A 25405-nucleotide genomic window follows, 5' to 3' on the forward strand; every position below is an offset into this window, starting at 1 on the left:
AGTGTGTTCTCATCTTCTAAAAAGTAATGTTGGTGTTCTTAGATATTTCTGAAGTATAATAAGTCGGGTTTATTACCCAAAGGTTTTGTGGCCACCTTGAATAGCTTACTGCCATTCGAAATGTGTAATACTGAGTACTTACTTATCCTAGAAGTGCATACTGCCCTCCTGGAAAGTGATTTGTAAGTTCTTGCTTACCTTAGAATGGTCTTCCACTATTATGAAAAGTAATGTTTTAACTATATCATTCTAGAAACTAGATAAGTAACATAGTGTACTATCAATAGCGTCTACTTACCTTGAATTGCCTTGGGTCATTTTAAGAATCTACTAATGTGGTTTTACTCCTTGAATAGCATACTGCTATTCTAAATGTGCTTTGGTTTACTTACCATAAGCATTGTGTTGGTCTTTGTGTTTATAACTTCTAATACTACTTACCTTTCTGAAGAATTCTCTTTGCCTGTGTATGTATCAATAAACCTTTATATTTAAAATGCATAAGTTTGGTTTTTTTCCTTGGACCATATGTATACTTCAAGTTCTTTGTACCTTCCTGCAGCCCGCTCCTCAGCCTAAGATAAGCCTGACTGCTCTCTCCACGCTACCAAATTATAAAGTAGTCCAGGTCTATACTAAGAGTTGAAGTTACTGTATTACCCAAGGTATAGTTGTATTAAGTCCCTTGTGTGGACTTCAGAAAAATTGTCCTAACAGGCCCAAGTTTATTTCTGTGTTCAAGAAATACCCAGAACAGGGCTTATTTTTGACAGTCCCCACTGCAATGCAGTTTTTGCAGGGTAACCAGTTTCCTCCGCGCCAGTTTGTGGTTACGGCATGGAATTTGAATTTAGTTTCAACATTTCTTATGGTGTGCAGTTTGAGCCCCTTCATTTCTGTTCTATTTAGAGTGCTCACCCTTAAGATGATTTTCCTAGTTGCTCTCACATCCCTGGAGCTCACTTTCCCATCGCAAGATGGGAAAGTGAGCTCCAGGCATAGTCAGTTTTACCTCACCATTTGTTTTTTTTCCCAAAGAGAAGGTGGCTTTGAGAGTAAGACCCTCCTTTCTTTCGAAGGTGGTCTGAAATTCACCTCTCTCAGAAGATTCATCTTCCTGTGGTCTTCCATCTGGCTCACCCTTCTAAGGCAGAGCAACATCTTGGCTCACCCTTCTAAGGCAGAGGAATGACACCATTCACTGACCCAGTACGGGCCCTTAAGTTCTAAGTTTCTTGTACTAGACTAGGAAGGATGATCAGGTTTTGGTTGGTTACTCTGGTGCTTGTGTTGGTCAAACATACCCTCTCCAGGTGGATCCTTCTCTGCATCTCAGAATCCTACGATCAGGCTTGAAAGGCTGTGCTTGAGGGTATTTGGGCTTATTCTACCACTGGTCCTGGACATTGGCCAGGCGGTGACGTGGGCATGTTTGCACGCTTTTGTAAAGAATTACTGCTTGCGTTCCCTTGCGGGCCTGGATGCCTGTTTTGGTAGGGCATACTCCTACGTCTGGTCCCCTTTCCTCCATACTTATGGGACATCTCTCCGTCCTGTGGGACGGGACCGGAGCACTTGGTAAAAAACATATACATTTTTCCAAAAATGTGTCCTTCCCCTCTTTCTTGCACGGGACCCGGCACGCGGCCGTAACCCTGCCCACCCTGGCTCCGCCCCGCACATCGCTCATCGGTCCTTTTCTCCGCTCGATCGGGGCCGGACGCTCTTGCATCCTTGGAAGATTTTCTTCCCTTTTTTCCTCTCTGGCTCTCGCTAGCGTTCGTTTATTAGTCTATGTCTTTCAAGTTAGACTTTCCAGATTGTTCATCGTGTCACTGTCGCTTCACGAGGGCGGATCCCCATCCTCTTTGTTTAGAGTGTTTGGGTCCAGAACACCGTTGGGACTCCTGTTTTTACTGTGACTCCCTTTCGGTCCGGGCACTTCAATGTCGGTTGGAGCGGTGGGAGGAGGTGTTCCGACAAACTCCTCCTTCGCATTTTCAGGCGTTCATCGACGAGAAGAAAAAACACCCAGTAAATTCTTTACTTTTCAGAGCACCCTGTTCGGGGGATACCTTTCTGGGTTCCTCCCGGTCCGGGAAGGGCGTTGATCGCTCTGAGGTGCCCGTTGGGCCTAATAATTCTACCAGAGTTTTCTCCAAGGGTCTCCGTAAGGGGCCTGTGAACACCGGAGTACGCTCCGAGGCCCCTCCTGTGGGGGCTGTTTGTAGACCCAGTTCTACTGAATCGTGGGGTACCAGAGCTCGCTCTGAGGCCTCTGTCGCTTCCCTCAAAAACAAGACCGGGGTGTGTCCCGAGGCCTCGGCTGGGCTTGTTACTGAACGGATGTTCAAGGCCCGAACAGATAAGGCTGATACCGGGCCGGGGTCCGAGGTCCCTAGTTCAGAGGCTAAAGCTACCAACATTTCTGAGAGGCCGGACAAAGCCTTGTCAGTGAAAGCGGTTGCTCACCGTTCCCGCTCTTGTGGTGACACCAGATCTGTTGAGGGGGCAAAGAAGCAAAATTCTTCTTTTACTGGCAGTGCCGAGGTCCTTCCTTCGAAGGCTAATTTGGCGGTTGGTATGTCTCAAAAACATTCCAGGCCTCATAGTACCGGCTCTGCTGAGGTTCCTTATGTTAAGGCTAAGATTAAGACCCCTCATCCATCGACAGGGACCCCTGCCTCACTTCCTCACGTGCCACACTTCCCCTCAGATGAGGAAAAAATGGCGCCCGTTCCAGCCACGACCACGGCGGCCATTTTAGGTGCTACCCCCTACAACTACGCCATCGGCCTCTGGTGTAGGGCTCGGTCCCTTTGGTGATACGCTGGTGGAGGGTCCGGTGTGGCAACCTTCCCCGTTACGTCCCTGGATTTGTCCACCTCATGAGAGGCCTCCTCAGGTTCCAAAACAATCTCCTGAGGACGCCTTTTTCGGTAAATTTGAAGCGCTTATGTGCACCGACCCCATACGGGAATATTTCATAGGGCTTTTCAAGGAGATATGTCCACATGTGCCTCCGGCTCGACCCGTTCCTCCGGTGGTTCCGCCTGTGCCTCCATTGTCCCCAGTGGATAAGGCAGTGCCTGACACGGCTCAGCAGGATCCTGACCTGTGAGATGATCCTCAAGACGATCAGGACAACAAGGACCTTCCACCCTCTATCAGAGCCTTTCATGACCGGATACTGGACATGATGAGTTTCTTAGATGTTCCGGTGCCTCAGGCACCCGCTCCGCAGGAGGGCGTGCTTTCTGGGGCGTTCACCCTGTCTCCCTTGGAGTGTACCGGCCTGTTCCTGCAGAAGGACGTTCTGGCCGAGGTCCGAAGAGTCTGGGAAAAGCCACACTCAGGACTTTTTGTCAATAAGAAGATTGACATGAGGTACAGGCTACATTCCTCGGAAGAGGTGGCCCAGTTGTCTTGTCCGCCTCCCTCCTCCACAGTGGTGGCTGCAGCCACGTTGCAATCCAGACCTGCAGCATCCTCTTCCACGACGGCTACTCAGGTCTTGGGAAAGGAGGACAAGCTCCTTGACTCCTTAGGGAGAAAAAAATTGGCTAACTCTGCCTTGCAGCTCAGGCAGGCCAACGCTGAGTTGATATTAGCGGGAGCTAACATGCGGATGCGGAAAGGTCTGTCGGAGTTTGAGGAGCACATCCCGGTCGAGAAGCTGGAGGACTTCAAAGGAGGCCTTTCCGATGCCAGGGTCTTGGCCCAGGATCTCCTGGAGGCGGCGGCTCATCACGTAGACACCTCGGCTCGTGGCCTTATGCTGGGGGTTGATACCTCAGGGCAGGCGTGGCTGCATGCCACAACATTTTCTAAGGAAGTGCAAGACAAGGTGTTGGATTTTCCATTTGATGGTAAGGAGCTTTTTCATTCTTCTACTGATGTAGAGCTCACCAAGACCAAGGATAGCACTCAGACGGCTAAATCATTGTCTGTTCTGGTCAAAGCTCCTTTCAAATCCCAGAGACCATTGTCACAAAGTCGACACTCCTCTGGTTTTAGGGGCTTCCTCGACCGAAAATCCCGCAGAGTGGATACTCCAGCGGGGAATAACCGCCGTAGACAACAGCGCACGCGGTTTTTCTCTCGCTCCTCAGCCTCCTCATCAGGTTCAGGTGGCACCGCCACCGATAAGCCTACCAAATGAGGGTTTTTTGCGCTCACTTGAGAGAGGTGGGAGGACGCATTGCGTCTCATTGGGAGGCGTGGCAGACCATCACAGAAGACAGATGGGTTTTGTTGTCGCACAAGCGGGCTTCTGCTTACCGTTACCACCTACCCCACCCCTCAACCCTCCTTTTCAGCTGTTGGGCTCACCCTCCCTTGGGGAGCGAGGGGAGGGCTTCTACTCCTGGTTGTTTACGGTGCCCAAACCCGACCATGCTGGCCTGCGCACCATCTTAGACCTTTCCCAGTTCAATCTTTTCCTACCCCAAGAGAAATTCAAGATGATCACGCCCAGCCAGATACGCTCCTCCTTACAGATGGGCGATTTGCTCAGCCTTGTGGACCTTCTGGATGCGTATATGCATATCCTGATTTGGAATCCACACAGGAAATATCTCTGCTTCTCTTTGGGAGAGGAGCACTTCCAGTTTCGGGTGCTTCCTTTTGGCCTCAGCTCGGCGCCGCGTGTCTTCACGAAGATGATGTCGGCGATTGCGGCCTATCTTCGTCTACAGGGTATCCATGTGTATCCTTATTTGGACGACTGGCTCTTACACAGCCCTTGTCCGCTGACCGCAGCGGGCAACCTCCAGTCTCTCCTTCAGCTCCTGTTCCATCTTGGGCTGTCGGTGAACTGGCGGAAATCCTCCATGACGGTCTCACAGGACCTGATTTTCCTGGTTTTCGTTGAAACACGATCGACTGCAGAGTGTATCTGACTGGGGACAGAATGGCGGATCTGTTAGCCACGTGCCAGATGTTTGCGCAGTCGGAGAGCATGTCGGCCTGGTGGTTCCAGAGGCTTCTGGGCCTCATGGCCTCGTGTGTACTGGTTCTTCGGAGTTCCTGGCGTCAGGCTGTGGTGCCGGATTCCAAGCAGATAATTCCGGATTCCATGAGAGTGGACCTGGATTGGTGGTCATCTCTCAGCAACCTGTCGGGGGTGGAGGAGTGCGGGGCTTCAGGACCCAGCCCCCACAGTGACAATCACGACAGACACCTTCCTTCTGGGGTAGGGTGCGATGTTAGATCTTCTTCAGGTCTCGGACCTCTGGTCGCCTCAGGACAAGCTCCTGCACATAAATCAATTGGCGCTCCTGGCGATCTTCCTAGCGCTCAGGGCATTCAGACAGCTCATTGTCAACAAGGTGGTCCGCATACGCACGGGCAACGTGCTGTCAAATGTATTACATCAACCAGCAAGGGGGAACGAAGTCTCCCCTCCTCGTGGACCTGTCTATCCAGATTTGGCAGTGGGCCGTGCTTCATGGTGTCTGGCTGCTTGCAGTGCAAATCCCGGGCCAGCTGAATGTCAGAGGATGCCCTCAGCCGACAGACAGTGGTCAGCTACGAGTGGGAATTGAAGGCAGAGGTCCTCTCGGATTTTCTTGCGTTGGGGCACACCGGAGGTGGACCTCTTCGCTACTGCGGTGAACAAGAAGCTTCCTCAGTATGCCTCCAGAGGGGGGCTGGGAGCCTCCTCTCTGGGGGATGCTTTAGATATTCCATGGCACAACATGAGAGCTTACGCCTTCCCGCCTCTTCCTCTAGTTCACCGTGCAATTTGGAAGTTGAAGAACTCGGTGAACTGTTCCCTTCTACTCATAGCTCCATGGTGGCCGGCCAGGTTTTGGTTCTCAGAACTTCAACACCTGTCGGTGTATCCGCCGATCAGGGTACCAGTAACTCCCGATCTTCTTCACCAGGGGGAACAGCAGATGTGGCATCCCTCCCCACAATCACTCAGCTCGGCGGCATGGTGCCTGAGTTCAAGTCTTTAGAGCATCTGAATTTGTCTACGGATAACATGCGCAGTGCTCCAGATAAGATTTTGAGGTGGGAGTATTTTACGCATGATTTTTCAAATTAGAGCGTAAATGCAATTTCAAGAGAGTAAAAATAAGTTTTCTCCTCTGCAAGAGAGTAAAACTTATCCAACACATACGTTATGGGTATGAACACATTTTAAAAGGGTGCATGCTTTATTGTGTTGCTCGCTTAGCTGTCACAGGTTTGGTCTTTCAGTTGGAAATTCACCATTATGCATAAGAAGGGTATGCTGCTGACAAAAGAAATGCTACAGTGCCATCTAGTGGTGGAAAGTATGTTTTTTTTTTAATGAATAAATTGAAGCGTACACGGTACGCAATATAAAATTAAATGATACGCATTTGCCATATTTACATGCGTGAAAGGGCAAGATACGCACGTTAACTGGTAGGCTGAACATGCGCATTATCCAGGCAGCCAGGAAACCATCGACCAGATCTCAGTACAAGAGTAAATGGCTCAGGTTCTGTCATTGGTGTTTGGAGAAGAAGTTGGATCCAAGGGTGGCCGTGATTGACACAGTGATGTCCTTTGTGTCCTTCCTAGCAGAGTCAGGGGTTCATGTTCTGTCATGCAGAACTTACCTTTCAGCGGTTTCCGCTTATCTTTCTACAGACCAGTGCTCGTATTCTCTGAGTAACCCAGTGGTTAAGAGGCATTTTGCAGGTTTGACACGCCTCTACCCTCCAGTTCGTAGTCCGCACCCGCCGTGGGACCTAAATGTTATCTTGACGGCGCTGTGCCATAAACCATTTCAACCAATTGCTACGGTGGACCACAAGTACTTGTCTTAGAAGGTGGCCTTTTTGGTCGCCGTTACGTCGGCAAGGAGAGTGAGTGAGCTCCAGGCATTGTCGGTGGAGCATCCTTTCTTGGTCTTTCACAAGGACAAGGTAGTCCTTCGGACCAACCCGGCCTTTCTACCGAAGGTGGTGACGGAATTCCATCGGAATGAATCGATCTCCCTACCGGTCTTTTTTCCGAACCCTGCCTCTGAGGCTGAGAGGGTTCTACACTGTCTTGATGTCCGAAGAGCTCTTAAGTTCTACCTGCACAGGACTTCTGAGCTTAGGAGTTCTTCTCAACTTTTTGTGACCTTCGGTAACACCCAGGGCAGGCAGGCGTCTAAGGCAACTATTTCTAGGTGGATCACCGCCTGCATCACGTGAGTCCTTCACCGTCCAAGGACTGAAACTTCCTAAGGGTATTCATGCACACCTGGTGCAGGGTAAGGCAGCTGCGGTTGCTTTTCAGTAATATGTCCCCTGGGAGTCCATTGCTAGGGCAGCTACTTGGGCCTCCCCATCTGCTTTCTGTAAGCGTTACTGTCTTGACATGAGCTCAAGAGCTGACGTTCAGTTTGGTCAGGCTGTACTGAAAAACCTGTTTTAGTAAGGGGTATTTCCATCCACCCATAGTTCCTGTAAGGAGTACTGGTGAATCTCCCATAAGTATGGAGGAAAGGGGACGGGACGTAGGAGTATTACCAGGTTACTCACCGTATTGACACCTTACTCCTAGTCCATAGTCCCCTTTCCTCCATACGCCCGGCCCGCCGTCCCCTCTAATAAGGTTCCTCTGTTATTGCTAATGGGTCCTTGACCTGGTGATAGAAAAGGACTGATGGCCGATGCGCGGGGCTGAGCCAAGGTGGGCGGGGTTATGGCCACGTGCTGGGCCCCGCGCAAGAAAGAGAGGAAGGACACATTTTTAGAAAAATGTGGATGCTTTTTACAAAGTGCTCTGGTCCCGTCCCACAGGACGGAGAGATGTCCTATAAGTATGGAGGAAAGGGGACTATGGACTAGGAGTAAGGTGGTCACTAAGGTGAGTAACCTGGTAATTCCTTCAGAGGTTTATGGTTTAGGTGGTGTCCTTGCTTTCCTCCCTTCTCCAAGTTATGTACTGCTTTGTGAGTCTATCATACATGAGGAATCCATGGCAGGATAGAATCCATTAGAATAACAAATTACTTGGCCCTCAGTAATGTTCTTTCTGATGGATGCTCCTGCCACGATTCCTCATCGCCCTCCCTAACTCCCCCCTCCCTAACTCCCCCTCTTGCAAAAAGCTAGAATACCATTGGTTCTACGGTCCCTCAGAATCAAGAGTGCTAGGTAAAAAGGGTGGAACTGTGGTTATGGGGCATGGCACCGCTAATTATTTTGGCCCCAAAGTCATTTCTGGTATGGGGCCTAGAGGCGTCGGATGGTCCCGATGCTGAGCCGTGCAGCACCCCCTTCTGGCGGAAAAGTTTCCAGAGAACAGCTGCGCTGGGATATGGATTGCATAGATGAGGAATCTGTGGCAGGAACATCTATCAGAAAGAACATTACCGAATGGTGAGTAATTTGTTCATCTAATCTCTAACCTCTTCCTACAATTGTTTGCAATGATATTTTAAATACTTTAAAAACAGTGCCTAATGTTGAATATATTTCATTAGAATTTTCTTTCCCCTCTCAGGTATTGTGTCAAGATCAGGTACACTGACCTATGAAGCCGTCCATCAGACAACGCAAGTTGGATTGGGACAGTCTCTTTGCATTGGTATGTTTATTTTTCTTTTTCCTTTTTGTAAAGTGAGCGGAAAGTAAAAGCTAAGATTCCGATCAACTTTTAAAACTGTTTGTCTGTCAATGGAACATTTTCAGAAGGAATACAACGATCTTAAGGAGCTTCAATAAACCAGGCAGGGAGCTTTCCTCACTCTCTGGGAATGTGACGGGAGACTTAAAAGCCTCAATCACCAGCTAAGAAGCCCATTGTGGTGTTTAGATTGCTGTTACGTAGTTTAAACCAAAGTTTGCTTCATGCTGATTTTTGTTGTTGGTTTAAGATTCTCTTTGAGCTTTGTAACCTTCTCTAAGAAAAAGACACAACTTTAAATGAGATTCAGGATAAATATTTATTCATTGATTGCCAGAAAGTATAGGGAATGTGTGAGGAATTGCCATCTAGCAATGGTGTGGAAGCCCTGGGCTTTTTTTGTTTATATATTTTTTTAATTAGTTTATACAATGATTCAGGCAATTAGTTTCAGGAAGGGAAATCTGCTGATCGGATACCACTACTAAGCTCCATGCAAAATGTAAACCTGTGCCTTGCTGAATCAGTACCCTGATTCTATTGAGAAGGGCAGGGGGCAGGGTTGGTGTAGAAAGATTGGTGCTCTTACAGCTGGAGGAAGCTTCCACCATCTTGTTTCTCTCTGCCTCTTTTCTTCCATTCCCGCCACTTCTGCAGCACAAACCACTTGTGATGTCGGAAGGCAAAGTCCACTTGTTCCAAGGACTCGGATTGGACCCTTAAAGCAGTCTTCCTTTGACCAATAACCTCTAGACTTTTCGTCTTTAAACAACATAAATACAGGGGTGGGGGGTCTCTGACTCCCTTCTCTGTACTTCAAAACCTTAGAGAAGATTTTGCTGGCTCCTGTTGGTATAGCAGTCCTTTACAAAGTCCTCCAGTTGTGCGGTGAAGGCAAGTTTTGCAAGGCAGAGGCAAGCATTCTTCTCCAACCATCCCTAGGGACCATTGGGATCTAAATTGCTGCTGGCGGACCTGCATGTCTGCCAGCAATGTTGCTGCCCAAGACCTCACCATGCTGAAGGACCCCTGAAGGTGTATGTCAGCCTCCCTCGTGTTTGGAAGCATGAGAAAAGGACTCCTCTTCCCCTGCAATGTCTCTGTCTAACCGATGCAAGCCGTGATTCGACCCAGTTCAAACTCAAGTTTCGAACCGCAGTTCTGTCACCAGCGCAACAGAGCGCACGTTCAGGAGGATTTACTTTTTGATTGTGATAATAGTGAATGGAATCACTCCCCACTTTACCAGAATAAACTCAGAATAAACTACATATCCCAGTTGGGAATGAGACCAGGAGAACAGATTTCGAGTTTGCCAAAGGTTTATAAGATTCGGCATCCAGATTCTGCTGCCCTGTGAGCGCTCTGGCAAACATTACACTTACAATGCATTATAAAACAAAAAGGCATCATCAGTGATGTCCGCTATAAGGATTACAAAAATGCAGTACTATTGGTTACAAGGCGACGATGCAGAGGTGCCTGTAGGTGCTGCTTCCTCAGGATTGGCTGCTCCGTTGGTGGGAGGGTGAACCCCACGTGGATCAGCTGGACTGGTCCGGGTCGGGTGTGTCGGGTCTGGCTGGTGAGGCGGCTGAACTAGCTAAACTGGCATAGGTACTAAATCTTGGCATACAATAAACACTAAGCATCAATATACCTTTGAGTAAATCTTGGAGGCTTACATGTTGTACATACATCACTACATCATTTTACATTGGGTCATTCATAAGGTGAGAGGTGTGGGGGTTTTACTTTATGCGATGACCTGGGGTTTGGGCTGGTCTGGCACATCTGGGCGAAATGGGAGGTGGAGTGACACATGTTAGTTTGGGACAGGATATACAGCGACAGATGTCTGAGTTTATTGGGGGCACTCTGGGGTGATCAGCACAGTGGGGGCACACTTCTGTTACATCAAGGGAATACCTTAGGAGGGCACAGGGTTACACAAGCAGTAATTTTCCACCACCGAGGGTGAGGGATTGTAGGAACAGGTTTGTGTAGATAAATGAGCTACAAGGCATGGTTCAGGCTGGTTCACACACACAGCAGTGATCTCAGCGGAAGAATGATATGATACCTAATGTTAATTGTTGCAGTTAGCTTCAGTGCATCCATGAGAAAGGGACTTGGGCCGCACAGAAAAGGTGGGGGCGGCTGGTGCTTGCTGTGCGCAGCTCTGCAGAGTGGAGAGGAGACTTCGTAGTGCTGAATCACGGCCTAGTCCAAACATGGAGTCGAGGGTACACAAAATGGAGTCCAAGTGTGTCTTGCAATAGTCCCACCTCTGCTCCAGCTGAGGCATTATCCTCAGGGCAGCAGAAGGGCAATGGAGGCATCCCCCACTAGTGCAAGAGCAAGTGGTTCATCTCATGTAGAATGTATGGGGGGGCTAATTCAACCCTTCCTTCCTTACATCCCCCCCTTTTATTACATCTAAAGTAACACATTATTTTTATCATTGTTTGCATTCCGGTAGAACTCCGCCTCATCCCAAGCAGGTGTCCATTTTATTGGCAACCAGGCCCTGCTTACCCCTCCTAAGATTTGGCCCTTTCTAGCATATTCATTAGGGGTGCAGGTCATGTATAGTCACCCATACCCATCCATATCCACCCATACCTCCTTGTACCATTGTAATTCCCTTGGTTCCTTTATTGTGGTGTGATATAAATTGTCCACCCTGTCCCCGGGGTATTGATAACACTGCTGTCATACGGTATTTGTGGGGATTAGACTCTCCTGTCTGTATTTGGGTGTCTTTCATTGTTTGCATCCTTGTTGGTTGCCCCATCATCCCCATCATCATGGCGGAACCAGGCATTGATTTTGCACAACAACGGACGCCTCCCTGACACACACGCACACAAAATTAGTAACAGGAAAACGATGAGTGGGACAAACATTTTCATCATGCTGAACCAGGAAGGGATCCAGTTGAACAGGTGATCGAAACAGTTGTTTGGGGGTGATTCCTCTTTCTTTTCTCCTCCTTTCACCCAAGTTATGCACCGCCAAGATCACATGGGGCAGGGTCCCATTGTCTGCATCTGCCGAGGATACAAATGTACAGCAGGCACTCCCTATTTTTCCTCAACACCGCCGTCCATTGCTGTAAGGAGATCTAGGACGTATCGGTTTTGCATGGTCATCAACTCGCAGGGCGCGAAGTTCCACTTTGATCACATTAAATCCTTCTTCTGTGTCGTTGGCTAGCTGGATCAACTTCCAGTGCACGATCTGCAGCTATTTTGCATTTGTTCATGCCTGGAGCCCTGGCATGAGGAGTGAAGCAAAAAATGTCTGCGGAATTGACAGCTTGTACTGATCCGGAATTTCTGCCAGGAGGACTGAGGATTCATTGGAGATATAGTTTGATGTTCCCTGCTTGTGGGATTCTCTGTCCTGCAATTCGTCTTCGGTCAGGATGTCATAAGTGGAAGGCTCTTTGGTTGCTGGCAGGGGTGCCGGCGATGTTAGGATTGGCACCTTCCCCCCTTGGACAAGGCTCTCCGGAATCACCATTAAGGCTGAGTGTAGCATTGCCATGGCACAGGTATCTCTCCATGATGGCGGGAGATGCATGTATGCTTGTTTGCCACACACCTAGTAAGTGTCCATTAAGGCTGCTGTTCCTTTTTTCATATCTCGCAGGATGATTGTCTTGTTGCTGTGTTTGTTGGAGCCCATTCGTACCTTCCCCGCCCCATGGGAGCAAAGTTTGTACTCAATCTCTTTTTGTATCTTGATCGGTTTTTCAAGCGCTGTCACACATGTGAGCAATGTGCTGGGACCAAGTTGCAGTGCAATTTGATTTACCCATTGAAAGTTATCTTCTGTCAGTCCTCACAATGCTACCGCTTTACAAGTGATTGTCTCATCTTGCCATTTGTTTTCTGTGAACATTGTCCCTTTGATTATAAAAAATGGTTCAAACATATCACTCCTTGAGGTTTGCTTGTGCAAGTTTTTTCATTTTGCAGCATTTGTACTGTTACCGTGTGTGCCTGGAATGTACTTCGTATTCTACATAAGGCTAAATGGATTAGACACTGGGCATCCAATATGGGTATCTCTTGAGGTATAAGTACCTTGGCCGTGCCAGAGGCTTGGGGTATGAGAGCGATCAGCTTGTTTCACAACATGTTCTCCACATCTTCGGAATTTTTCCAGGTTTGTTCCAGAGGAGAAAAAGGAGGGTTTCTTGTATTAGCGCCGCAAGTCAAAGACAGACTGTCTTTTCAGTTCCGCTGCTGGATGACATTTGGGAAGAGGGCTTGTCTCTCATAAAGAACCCTTCCACGGCCCTGGCACGCTACGACCGGGAGTTGTGTTGCTAGATCGCTCCCCTTCTTGACTTCCTTCCCGACAACAAGAGGTCAGAAGCATTGGAAATTCTGCAAGAATATGAGGTGGCGTCGGACCATGCCCTCACAGTGGCCACGGACATCACCGACACAGGCTTCCGCCAGATGGGCAACATCATTTGTCTTTGTCGTTGGGGCCGACTCAAGGCCACTAATTCGTTCAGTCGAGGGAGTTGGACATGCCCTGTCAATGAGGACAATTTGTTCGGGAAGGCTGTAGATGAGTCTCTTCAAGCCATCAAAGCAGACCCAGAGACGGCCTGTGCCTTGGGCATGCTTCAGCAGCGACGGACGTCATTTTAGACCCAAGCCAACAAGTCCCAAGAATCTTCTAAAGATTTTGGCGGGGGTTCCTCTTCCTAATGTCAACCTTCTCGTTCTTTAGCCCAGGATACCAACGGGGGCAGTGCCAAGAATTCGGAAGGCAGACGTCATCGCTAGGGTCCCCAGAGTGGCCCTTCCACATCCAAACTGGCTGTGGCGTCGGGCCCCCACCCATGCACCCTGTTGTGACCTCGTTTGGTGAACTTCGTCAGCCTTTGGAAGACCATCTCCACTGACCGATGGGTGCTGGATGCTCTCGCCCACGGACACACCCTAGAGTTGACTGAAGTGTCCTGCAATACCACCCGTCTCCCGACAGGAAAACCACGTCCCTCAGCTGCTGCTGGAGGTACGGGCCATGGTAAGGAAAGGCGTGATAGAGCTCATCCCAAAGAGGAACCGGGGCTCCGGAATGTACTCGGGTACTTCCTCGTGAAAAAGACCAAAGGCGGCCCATCCTAGACCTCCGCCGTATGAACAAGTGCATCAAGTTTCAAAAGTTTCGGATTGTCACTCTTTAGCACGTGCTAGGATACCTGGAAGAAGGGGACTTCCTATAGCTGCTTGACTTGGAGGATGCATATTTTCACATCCCCATACACAAGAAACACCGCAAGTTCCTGCGCTTCGTAGTTCAAGGGCAACATTACCAGTTCAAGTCCCTTCCCTTCGGATTGAAGTCGGCGCCAAGGGTTTTCACCAAGTGCCTGGCGCCAGTGGCTGCGCGGTTTCGTCTGAGGGATCCACGTTTACCCTTACCTGGACAACTGGTCATCCGAGCAACATCGAGGGATGTCTCCGTCGAACACACAGCGAGGACCATCCAGCTACTGACGGATCTGGGGTTCTCGGTGAACTATGCCAAGTCCTGCTTGATGCCATCGCAGGACCCACAGTTTCTGGGGTCCCGACTCAACACAGTGTTGTGCCTGACGTCTCAGTCGAAGGAGAAGATAGTGGCCATCTTGGGCAAGGTGCAACAGCTATTGACTCTGAAGCTCGCAAGAGTGAGGTCCATCAAGTCCCTACTCGGCATGAGTAGGGACTTGATGGACCTCACTGTGGATGTCATTGTGGATGTCATTGTGCATATACCTCATTCAGCTGTGCCGATTATGGATGCGTCCACTGCAAGAGTTCCTCGACGCCCGTTGGATTTAAGTGTCAGGAAGCTTCCAGGACAAGATCACTCTCTGCAAGAGTTTCCGTTGAGCGCTACGGTGGTGTGGAGTCCGCGCTAATCTGTCTGCAGGCACAGATTTTCAGACCTCATCTCATCAGGGGACGGACGCCTCCCTGGAAGGATGGGTGGCTCACACCAGAAGTCTTCACGCAAGAGACCTGTGGCTACCAGAGGAGAAGACGTTGCATATGAATGTGTTGGAACTGCGGGCAGAGTTTTGGGCCCTCAAGTTCTTCCTTCATCCCTCAATGGCAAGGTTGTACGGGTCTTCTAATACGGGTTTCAGTCATGATCCATCGATACCTCAATTTGATTTTCATCCCATTATGAGTGAACTTCAAAAAATCCATTGAACATATGAAACCCTCTCAATGCAGAGGAGATGCTTGCTCCTCTATGATCATAAAGACATGTCCCCCACGGCTCCTTGACGCAATATGTATATTCATAAACATTTCCTTAAAGGAAAATAGCGTCCCAGACGAGATTAAATCCACTATGGTGTCTCCCATTCTCAAAAAACCGGGCTTGCCAATGGACAACCCGCTTAATTTTCGACCGATATCTAATACTCCTTTTCTATTGGAAATCTTAGATAGGGTGGCATACGGCCAATTGGCAGAACACTTGGAGAAATACCCCATTCTCCACCCCAAGCAGTCAGGCTTTCGAAAACATTTTGGGACTGAAACAGCTCTTTTGGAGCTTAAAACAAAACTCTTGGGAGATATGGATAGAAGGGGTTTGTCATTAATAATCTCCTTGGATCAATCAGCAGCTTTTGATTTGATTGAACATTCCATTCTTATTCCCAGATTACAAGATGTGGCCAATCTCTCGGTCTCGGCAGCTCAGTGGGTTCAGTCCTTCCTGGAGCATAGAAGTAGCAGAGTCTGCTCGGCCTCGGCAGAAGCCACTCCCATATCAGTGCTATATGGAGTTATATATAAGGGGCTAGCATGTCACCTTGTTTATATTATCTATTTATGGCACCCTTTTTTCTTCATGCTTGAGGAGGAGGGGGTCATTTTTTTCAAATGATGCCGATGACCCTCAATGTGTCATCTCGTTAACAGGACATCACAAGAGGGACAAGCTTGAGGTAAATAGAATCTTCATCTTAATTGAAAGGTGGATGTTAGAAAATCCTTGTTCTGAAACGTAGCAAGACAGCTTCTGATCATTGGTAGTTCAAGGGCTCTAAAAATTTTTGATACAGCATATAGCTCCTTCAAATTAGGAGATGACATCATTTCTCCTCTACCGAAAACAAAAATCTTAGGGGTTACCTTGGATTCAACTTTGAGTATGAAGGCTCATGTTTCTATGGTAGTGGCGTGAGTAGCATATTATGTTAAGCTTCTCTCTCACCTAAGGCCTATATCATCTCAGGAATCCGCCTAGACTATTGCCAGGGCAATAATCGGGGTAAAGTTGGACTACTGCTGCAGTCTTCTGCTAGGCATTAATCACCTTGAATTACGCAGATTGCAGGTCGCTCACAACTGGGCGGTCAGAGTAGTTCTCAGACTCCCCGAGTATAGTCATATAACAGAGGCTAAGAGATCTCTTCACTGGCTTCCGATAGAAGCCCAGATAGTCTTCAGAGTGCTGGTAATCACCTTTAAATGTAGGCAACAAGTTGTGCCTATTTATCTACAGAAACAAATAAAAGAGAAATCTAACCAACGATCCCTCAGATCTGGAACACATAACTTGATTGTGCAGCCCAGAAGCAGGACTGCTAAGGCAGAAATTGGGGCTTTGAACGTTAGGGCTCCTTCTCTGTGGAATAAACTTTCTGTCAGATTAAGGCAATAGAACTCCTTGCAAGTCTTTAAGAAAGAACTTAAAACTCATCTCTTTGCCTAATTAAATAAGAGAAATCCTTGTTATGACCTCTCTCTACCATTACCTAGCATTTGCGATCTGATATCTAGGGTTGACTCTGCTGTACATACTCTGGCTGTTCCCTTTTGCCTCTTTCCCTCCCGTCTCTGTGAGGAAGATGTGTCTTGTGTCCTACTGTTGTATATTACTCGTCTGTCTTGTCTGCGCCTTTATGCCTGAGGGCCAATAGTGCTCACTACAAATGTCTTCACGGAGAACGCCACCACAATGTTCTACATCCGCAAGCAGGGGGGCACGGACCTATGGCACTGGGCCGTTGCCCACAGGATGTTTCTCATCCCATTTCATCTGGCAGGAGGGAAGAACACTGTCACCGACTCTCATCCGGGAGCTGCGCTCTTGGCATGAATGGGAGCTCCCGCAGGACCAAGTGGATCTTCTGTTCGGACGATGGGGCAATCACCAGATCAATCGGTTTGCGACGTTGACGACCACCAGTGGCAGAGGTTCACCAACAGGTTTCCCCAGCCGGGGAGCGTGGGGGACGCTTTCGCCTTCCCCCTGGATGGCCTGTTTCTGTACGTGCTCCCTTCGTTGCCATTGCTTCTTGGACTAGTCAATCAACTCAGACGGTCCCGGTGCAGGATGATAATCGTTGCATCGGTGTGGCCGAAACGGTTATTGTACCTCGGACCGTCTGGACATGTCAGTGCCCTCCAGTCAAGCTTCCGGCTGTCACAGATCTTCTCGCCAGAGAAGGAGACAGAATTCTGCATCACGACCCAGGGTCGCTGAACTTTCAGGCCTGGCTCCTGCAGCACTAGAGTTCAGTGGATACGATCTCCCTGTGGGCTGCAAGGAGGTGCTTGCCAAGGCCAGGGCTTCGCCTAAACTGAAATGTTATGGACATAAGTGGAAGAGGTTTGTCGTTTGGTGCCGTGCACAGAAGATCGACCCTCTACGAGTCACAGCTCCGCAGATACTGCCGTATTTGCTGTCTCTGGCCAAGGCGGGGCTGGCCCATGCCTCCATCAATATTCATCGGGCGGCTATCTCCCACTACACCAGAGTTCTGGGATGGTCCTCGTGGTTGCACCGTCTGGCTAAGGAGTTCATTAAAGGACTATTCCGTTCATTGCCGCCGGTGAAGGCTCCGGCCCCGGCGTGGGAACTCAATGTGGTGCTGACCAGGCTCAAGGGTCCTCCGTTCGAACCTATGCAGGTGAGGAGGTGAGCCTGGTGAGGAGGTAAGAGATGCTTGATGTTGAGATGCTTACTGTTGAGCCTTGCCACCTCTCGTGGTTGTGCATGTGTTTACTGCTGTGTATTCTTTATTCATGAGCATGTAAATCCATGCCAGACCCAGGCTGTGGTTCTCCAGCATAGGTCTAGCATGGATTCACATGCAAACCCTCCCGCCTACCCCTCTGCGGCTCTTCTCTTGGTCCTACTGCCACTTTACGTGCTACCAAATCTGAATATGGCTGCCAGAGGAGGAGCTTGGGTAGAGGACAGTCATTGGCTGGGGGCAGTATGACCCAGAGACCAGTGATTTGGTTATTAGGAGAAAAACAGTTCAGAAATGAAACAGATTTTTTCTTTACCGAGGATTCCCAGCCTGACGACGGGGAATATTCATGAGCATGTGAATCCATGCTGGAGAACAACAGTTACAGTTAAGTAACTTGTTCTGTATCCGTCAACACAAACCTAACTCTGGTAAATGTCACGCTTGCAATGTGCTACTGCTTCCTAGGAGGTAATTGTGCGTATTGCCTCTTCCGTTCACCATTGGCTGTTCAATCTCTGTTAAGATGTACTAGGCGCTTGTTAACGGATCCGTTGCATCCGATGTTCGATTTTCCGTTCCCATTGGGAAGTTCTCTGTCCAGCCACTTGTGCGCTTCTTCCAGAGTATCAAAGAAAACCACTTGGCCGTTTCATATGATCTTTAGCCTCACTGGATAAAGCAACATAAGATTGGCTTCTCAAAGTCTCTTCTTCACTGAGGTGAAGTGCATCCTTTGTTTCTGTAACTGAAGGGTATAGTCGTGGTACGCCGTTATAGTCGCCAATATTTTCCGTATCATGCTGCCTTTCCTGAAGTGTTCCAGGATCTTTTCTTTGTCTTAATAATTCAGTATCCTGGCTATGATTGGCCGCCGGGTGCCCCCGATGGCAGCCTCTTAGCCAGGGATCTGCGCGGCCACTCGACTGTAAAACCTTGGGAGGGGCGGCATAGGCCAATTTCGTGCAGTACATTCGCGACGAAGTTCGTAGGATTCGTGCCTTCTTTGCCGTCAGGGAGGCCTACGATTCCAACATTGTTTCTTCTTGCCCATCCTTCTGCTTCTTCGACCATTCCTTCCAGATTCCTCATTTGCTGCTGTAAGATTGTTATGTCTGCTGTGGATTCCTTCAAGTCTCCCGTATTCACTGCAACCTGTTTTTCCAGGGTCCCCGTTAGTTCGGCTAGTGATCTGACGTCTTGCCTCAGCAGGTTCACGTCTATGCTGAGGGCATCCATTTTGGCTTCTAATGCACTTCTCTGGGCTGCTATAGCTGATGGAACTACCTTGTCTAAATTCCCTTTCTTCGGCTCTCTGCTGCATTGAGTTCATTGGCATGATTGTGGCACTTGAGCTTGCTGGTTTCATGAACATGTCCATCATGGGCTGCTTGGATTTATTTTTGGAAGCTTTGGCCACCATATGTGCCTTTTCTGTTTATAATATAAACTCCACTGCGTTTGCTTACTGTTGTCTGGCATGTTAAAGACTACTTTGGCTACTGCTTGTTATTCAGCCTACTGTTGGGGCAACAGCAGCGTGGTGCAGATCAGGTGCACCTCAGTGGATCGCAGCATGTGCCCGCAGTGCCATCGTGATGGCACACAGCTGCATACTCGTGTTCCATACTGTGACTTGTTGCCCACTCTGTGGGCCTGCTCCTGGGTGTCCCTACGGGTATAGTGTTATTTGCTTTTTTGTAGCTCATCAGGTCGAAAATGTCCTGTACCCATGCACAGGCTGCGTGGCTGCATCAGTTTACTTGTGTTGAGGCCCCAGCATCTTGCTCTACGTTATTATGGCAATCCACTCCTCTGTGTTATAAGGGCCCAGAGTGGGTTTTTGCACGTGTGCACTTTATAGGGACCCCCACCCCCAGGTGTGCTCTGAATATGCAATAGTGCGCTTCTACCCGCTGCTTTTTGTAATGTTGTCCTCTTTCATAATGGGGCCGATATAGCGTTCCAGCGCTGTGCAATAGTTACTGTTGTGTCCTATGGCTATTGCTGACTAATTTCTGCCGCGGTGCACAGTGGACTCCAGATACAGCTTCTTGTCGCTGTCTCACCAGCTGTTCCCCTAGGCACATATGCTGCACCAGAAACTCCACAGGTAAACAAAATGGAGAAACTGTGAGATGTCGGTTGGTGATGCATGGGTGTGGCACTGCCGGGTGCGTGAAGGGAAACGTGGGCTTACTGAACCTCATTCTAAAAGCCTTAAAGTCACAGCACCTTCCTTTGGAGAAGCTTTGTTTCCGTTGTTTCCTGTCCAGGGCGCCTGTGCAAGTTGTGAAGGAGGGAGAGCAAATTTAAAGACGTTTTCATTTTTCCGGCATCTCAGCACCAGCATAACAAAGTTATCTTCTGTAACTACGAATGAACCCACCACTATTTTAGTACAAATTGTTTAATTTCTACACCCACTATGTAACTTGGCCTTTTCGTCAGTATGTTATTTTTTACAAAGAAATTAAAATGGTTCATTAGATTCTGAATGGGAAATGGCAGTCCGCCCTGGGCGTGTACTCTGCATGCTCCTGGACTCTCAGAAATGTGTATGCAAGTATTGATTCATATGCTTTGGAAATAATAGAAGGCACCAGAGGTGCTATGGTGGGTTACTTGGGAAACCATAAGCCAATGATAATTTTACATCAGGTAAATTAAGCCAATCCTTGCACATTGGTTGTGTAGCGAACCATAGACCTTTGTTGTTGGGTGTACTGATGCTACAATATTGGAAATATACAAGGTTGTTAAGCTGAGGCATAATAGTCAACATAGAGATATTTAGCAGAGTGGTTGAAGGGGTTCCAGATGGAGGGAATAATGGGTCATTGGTGAAGCATTTCAGTTTTTGGAAACCGTCTTGCATGGATACGAATTACCAATAAAAAATAACTCTGGAACTTTGCATGAAATGTGAAAGAAACTGAATGTATTCTAAATTATTTGTACCCGTTTCATTATTTTTTTAGTTCTACCCACTGTTATTTTTTCATACTGACATATTACTACTTTTTAGGCATTGGTGGTGACCCCTTCAATGGAACAAATTTTATTGACTGTCTCGATGTCTTCCTGAAGGATAAACATACAGAAGGAATCATATTGATTGGTGAAATAGGTGGCAGCGCTGAGGAAAATGCAGCAGCATTTTTATTGGAACATAATTCTGTAAGTGAATTGAGAGATCCATTTTGGTAATATTTACATCTCTTGCTCAATGATTTGTTCTTTTATCTGTGGCAGGGTTTCTTTTTTAGCGCTGTCTGTATTGATCATTAAACACAGAAAGGGTAAGTATGTTTCTTCTATTGAGATCGTAGATATACTTGGCGCTTGCTATATCTAGTTTTCCATTTGCGAAATATGATGATACTATTATAAATGTAAGGCACAATATTACTTTTTGAGATTTAGCTGCATCCTGGATTATCACGTACACCTGCAGTACGAAATGCCAAATAAATAAACCAGTTATGCCCACCAGATTATGGGGTACTAGATTATGTATTTGGTGCATGTAGTGACTAATTCATTAATAAAATCTACTGTACTCTACCCATTCTACGCATGTGCAAAATTAACCTGTCAACTAATTTACAGTGATTATATTGGGAGCTAATTTAGCATTTGAGTGGTGTTAATGTAGACACTGTAAACTAGATATGGGTATCCTCGATTGTGTACAGAAAAGTCCTGGGTAGTTATATAGGATTATAAATGTAATTTCTGATGCTTGTGAATCTGCTTAGGATCACATGTTGTGCATATAGTCCGACATCTAGTGGTAAACGCAGAGTATTGCCTCTTTCTGTCGAAGATCGAAAACTGACATCGACAGGGGCGTGACTGTAACACTATCCCTAATGTGACTTGTAGTGTACCCAAAATCCTTCACTCGTCAAAGTCCCACCTTTCTGTCGGTCGCTTAATGTGGAGCTAGTCTTTGAGTTTATATTGCTACTTGTTGCATTGTGGCGTGTTCACCAGACATCTTCTGCCTTTGCCCGCTAGCCAAGCCTTACAATGGGGAGAGAGGGGCACATTTCTATTGACTTTTACCTTGAGAAAGCCTTTTCTTTGGCCCCCTCTCCTTTTCTCCTTTCGTCTGGCTGCTTTTTCTCTTCAATATTGAGTGCACTCCTTTTTGAATTTTGCCTGTCGTGTTACAGCAAATTCCTTTGGAAGGATACTCATTATGAGTGCAATCGTTGCCTCCCTCGTGACCACAACAAACAGTGTTGCAAGGCCTGTAAACTTTCTGCCCAAAACTCTTAAGGACATGCGCACCAAGCAGTGGGCGGCGTACGCCATGAAGGCTGAGAGTCACTCTCCCGCCGGCACCGCAGACAATGAGTCTGTAAGCCGCCAAGGCTCTGCTTCAGAGCCGTGGCGTTACCGTGGAATCTACTTTTCTCCAGCATAGGGTCTGGCATGGATTCACATGCTCATGAATATTCCCCGTCGTCAGGCTGGGAATCCTCGGTAGAGAAAAAATCAGTTTCAGTTTAGTTTCTGATCTGTCTTTCGTAGTAGTAACCAATCACTGATCTCTGTGTCATACTGACCACAGCCAATGACTGTCATCTCCCTAAGCCCCGCCTCTGGCGGCCATCTTCAGATTTTTACCGCACGTTCAAGTGTTGGGAGTCCTCGTGCTTAGCTCTCGAGCTTTTACTGCGTGTTTCGCGCTTTTTCAGGTGAATTTTCACATTTTTTCGGTTAATCGAGCCTCAAGCTCCACCGTTTCTACTCCCGTTAACGGGTACCCGTTGCAGGATTTTCCTACGCCCCTCAAGGGTGAAGATTTTGTCGAATCAACCTCTTGAGGATTCCAGAAGATTCGCGGCCTACTTCGAGATGGCCCAGGACGCGAGTTTGTCACCAAGACCCAAGCTGTTACGCAGCTGCCCTGGATGCGGGCTGCAGAATGTGTTTAAGGAGGACGAACATTCGCGATGCCTCTACTGTCTTCATGGGGACAAGACTCATGTAGAGAAGGACTGCCAGTTCTGCAAGAACTTGTCGGAGCGGACCATGAGGGACCGTCGATCTCGTCTCGCCAGCTGGTTGGAGAAGGGCTCAACGGGTGAGAAGAAGAAAGGGTCCGGGCGGGCTTCTAAGTCCTGTGCGGGCGCCCCGGCGACGGGGGCCCAACACCAGGCCAAGCGCTGCGAGTCCGCTGGCTTCGGGAGCGCCGAAAGGTCGGGCTCTTCGGTCGCCAGGTAGGGCGCACCTTTCCCGGCACCGTCAACAAGGGAGGGTGGGATACGGTAGCCTCCTCGAGCTCGGGGTCAGCCTCGGAGGAGGAACTGACCGAGGTCACAAGGAATCTCGAAGTTCAATTCGAGAAGGTTCGGTCCCGCAAGGAAGATCCTCGGGAGATAAAGGAGGAAGACGACGATGGTGAGGAAGAGCAGCCTTCCCTTCCGGCGCAGCCGGAACCTAGGCCTCAGGATAGCTCGGTGGCTATTTTGTCTGCGATCCAGTCCTTATGCTCTGAGATAAGGATGAGAGGACCACGGCCCAGGCCAGAGGACCCTCAACCTGGCCCGTCGGGAAGTCCTCAGAACAGAGGACCCAACCCTCTCCTCCGCTCGCCCCCGTAAGGCCTGCAGTTCCCTCCTCATCCTCCCACGAGTCGGGAGATGACGGGTTCTGAGGGCAACGACAACGGAACGGGTCTCCCGTCGCACGGGCATCTCCGCCCGACGAGATTGGCTCATTCCACGCCATGATCGCCAGGGCGTCTGAATTGTTCCAGCTCTGCCCGGAGGAGCAGAAAAAGGAAGGTTTCCTCGATCAGCGCCGGGAGGCCAAGAGGAAGACTGTCATTGCGGTGCCACTAATCGATGACATCTGGGAGGAGGGCCTGTCGGTCCTCAAGAACCCCTCCACGGCACCAGCCAAACGGGACCGGTACGAGAAGAAGTACCGGGTCCCCGAAACCGCTCCCCTGTGCCTCAGGTCCCAGCCAACGCCAGACTCGGTCGTCTCGGCGGCGGCGAAGAAGAAAGCGGCAGGGTCAGGAGCCTCAACCTCGAATTCCCCTCCGGACGGCGAGGGAAAGAAGTTGGACACCATGGGGCGACGGGTCATTTCGTCGACGGCGATCAAAGCGGCCAACGCCCTGGCGATCGTGGTCCGTTACGACAGGGAGCTCTGGTTTAAGCTGGCCCCCATATTGGACTTCCTACCGGACGACAAGAGGTCCGAGGCCCTGGAAATACTTCAAGAAGGCGAGGTGGCGTCGGACCACGCCATAACGGTGGCAACCGATATTGCCGATACTGGGTTCTGCCAGCTGGGCAACAGAGTTTGCCTACGACGACGGGGTTTGCTCCGGGCGACCGACTTCCGTCAGGACGTCCAGACCAGGGTGTTGGACATGCCGTTAGACAGCAGCAACTTGTTCGGGAAGGCGGTGGACGAATCCCTCCAAGCCATAAAGACGGACACAGAAACGGCCCGCGCCCTAGGAGCCCTTCAACAACGACGGCCCTTTCGGAGTTCCGGAGGCAGACAGGGGGCCTCCAAGGGATCCAGCGGTGGCTCGTCGTCCTATCGCCAGGTGGCACGCTCCTCGTCTCAGGAGGCCTACAGGGGTCGCGGCAAGCAGGGAGCGCCTCGCCGCCATCGGCAAGGTGGCCAGGGCGGCAAAGCCACCACCTCCAAGCACGACTGAACCGGCCGTGGCCTTGGGGCCCCCACCGAAGCACCCCAGTGGGAGGCCAGCTGACGAAGTTCGTCAGCGTGTGGAAGTCCATCTCCACCAATCGTTGGGTGCTGGATACCCTGGCAAGAGGAGACACTATCGAATTCCTGAAGAAGTGCCCTCATATTCCACCTGTGGCCAGGAAGGAAAATCACGTCCCGCAACTGCTGTTGGAAGTACGGGCGATGCTCAGGAAAGGCGCCATCGAGCCCGTCCCGAAGAGGCTCCGGGGTGTACTCAAGGTACTTCCTCGTCTGGAAGAAGACGGGCGGCTGAGCCGCATCATGGACCTTCGTCGTTTGAACAAATACATCAGGTCACAAAAGTTCAGGATGGTCACCCTCCAGCACGTGCTGGGACAGCTGGAGGAAGGCGACTTCCTATCGTCGCTGGACCTGGAGGATGCTTACTTCCACGTTCCCATCCTCAGAAGTCACCGATTCCTCAGGTTTGTCGTCCAGGGACGCCACTACCAATTCAGAGCACTGCCGTTCGGATTGAAGTCGGCCCCCGGGGTCTTTACCAAGTGCCTGGCACCTGTGGCGGCACGGCTGCGCCTGCAGGGGATTCATGTCTACCCCTACCTGGACGACTGGCTCATCCGCTCAAGGACGAGGGAACTCGCCGTCGAACACACTGCGAGGACCGTCCAGCTACTCACAGACCTGGGATTCGCCATAAATTACCCAAAGTCCCACCTGGTGCCGTCGCAGGTGGCCCTGTTTCTGGGAGCGAAGCTTGATACAGTGAGGCGCCTGGCGGCACCGTCAGAAGAACGGACGAAGACCATTCTGGGCAAAGTGCAGCGCCTGCTAGTCACGGACGTGGCCAGGGTGAGGTCCATCAAGTCCCTCCTGGGGATGATGTCCTCTTGCATCTACCTGGTGCGCCTTTGCAGACTACGGATGCGTCCTCTTCAAGAATTTCTCGACGCCCGTTGGATGCAAGCGACGGGCACCTTCGAAGACAGGGTCCCCCTCAACGAGGTGTTCCGGCAGGCGATTCAGTGATGGGGCTTTCGAGCGCACCTCACGGCGGGCAAGGACATTCAGACGCCGGCGTAC

General features: G+C 49.5%; 1 protein-coding gene across 1 annotated transcript in view; it reads left to right on the forward strand.

Annotated features, from left to right (window-relative positions):
• Positions 1-25405, forward strand: part of SUCLG1 (succinate-CoA ligase GDP/ADP-forming subunit alpha) — a 118188-nt gene that overhangs the window by 71861 nt on the left and 20922 nt on the right. Inside the window, exons 6-7 of the mRNA XM_069632212.1 lie at positions 8479-8562; positions 20646-20797. Coding sequence (XP_069488313.1) covers positions 8479-8562; positions 20646-20797 — 236 coding nt within the window. The remainder of the gene's footprint in view (positions 1-8478; positions 8563-20645; positions 20798-25405) is intronic.

The sequence above is a fragment of the Ambystoma mexicanum genome, chromosome 6q (genome assembly GCF_040938575.1).
Source record: "Ambystoma mexicanum isolate Mex_15411 chromosome 6q, UKY_AmexF1_1, whole genome shotgun sequence".
NCBI classification, from domain to species: Eukaryota; Metazoa; Chordata; class Amphibia; order Caudata; family Ambystomatidae; genus Ambystoma; species Ambystoma mexicanum.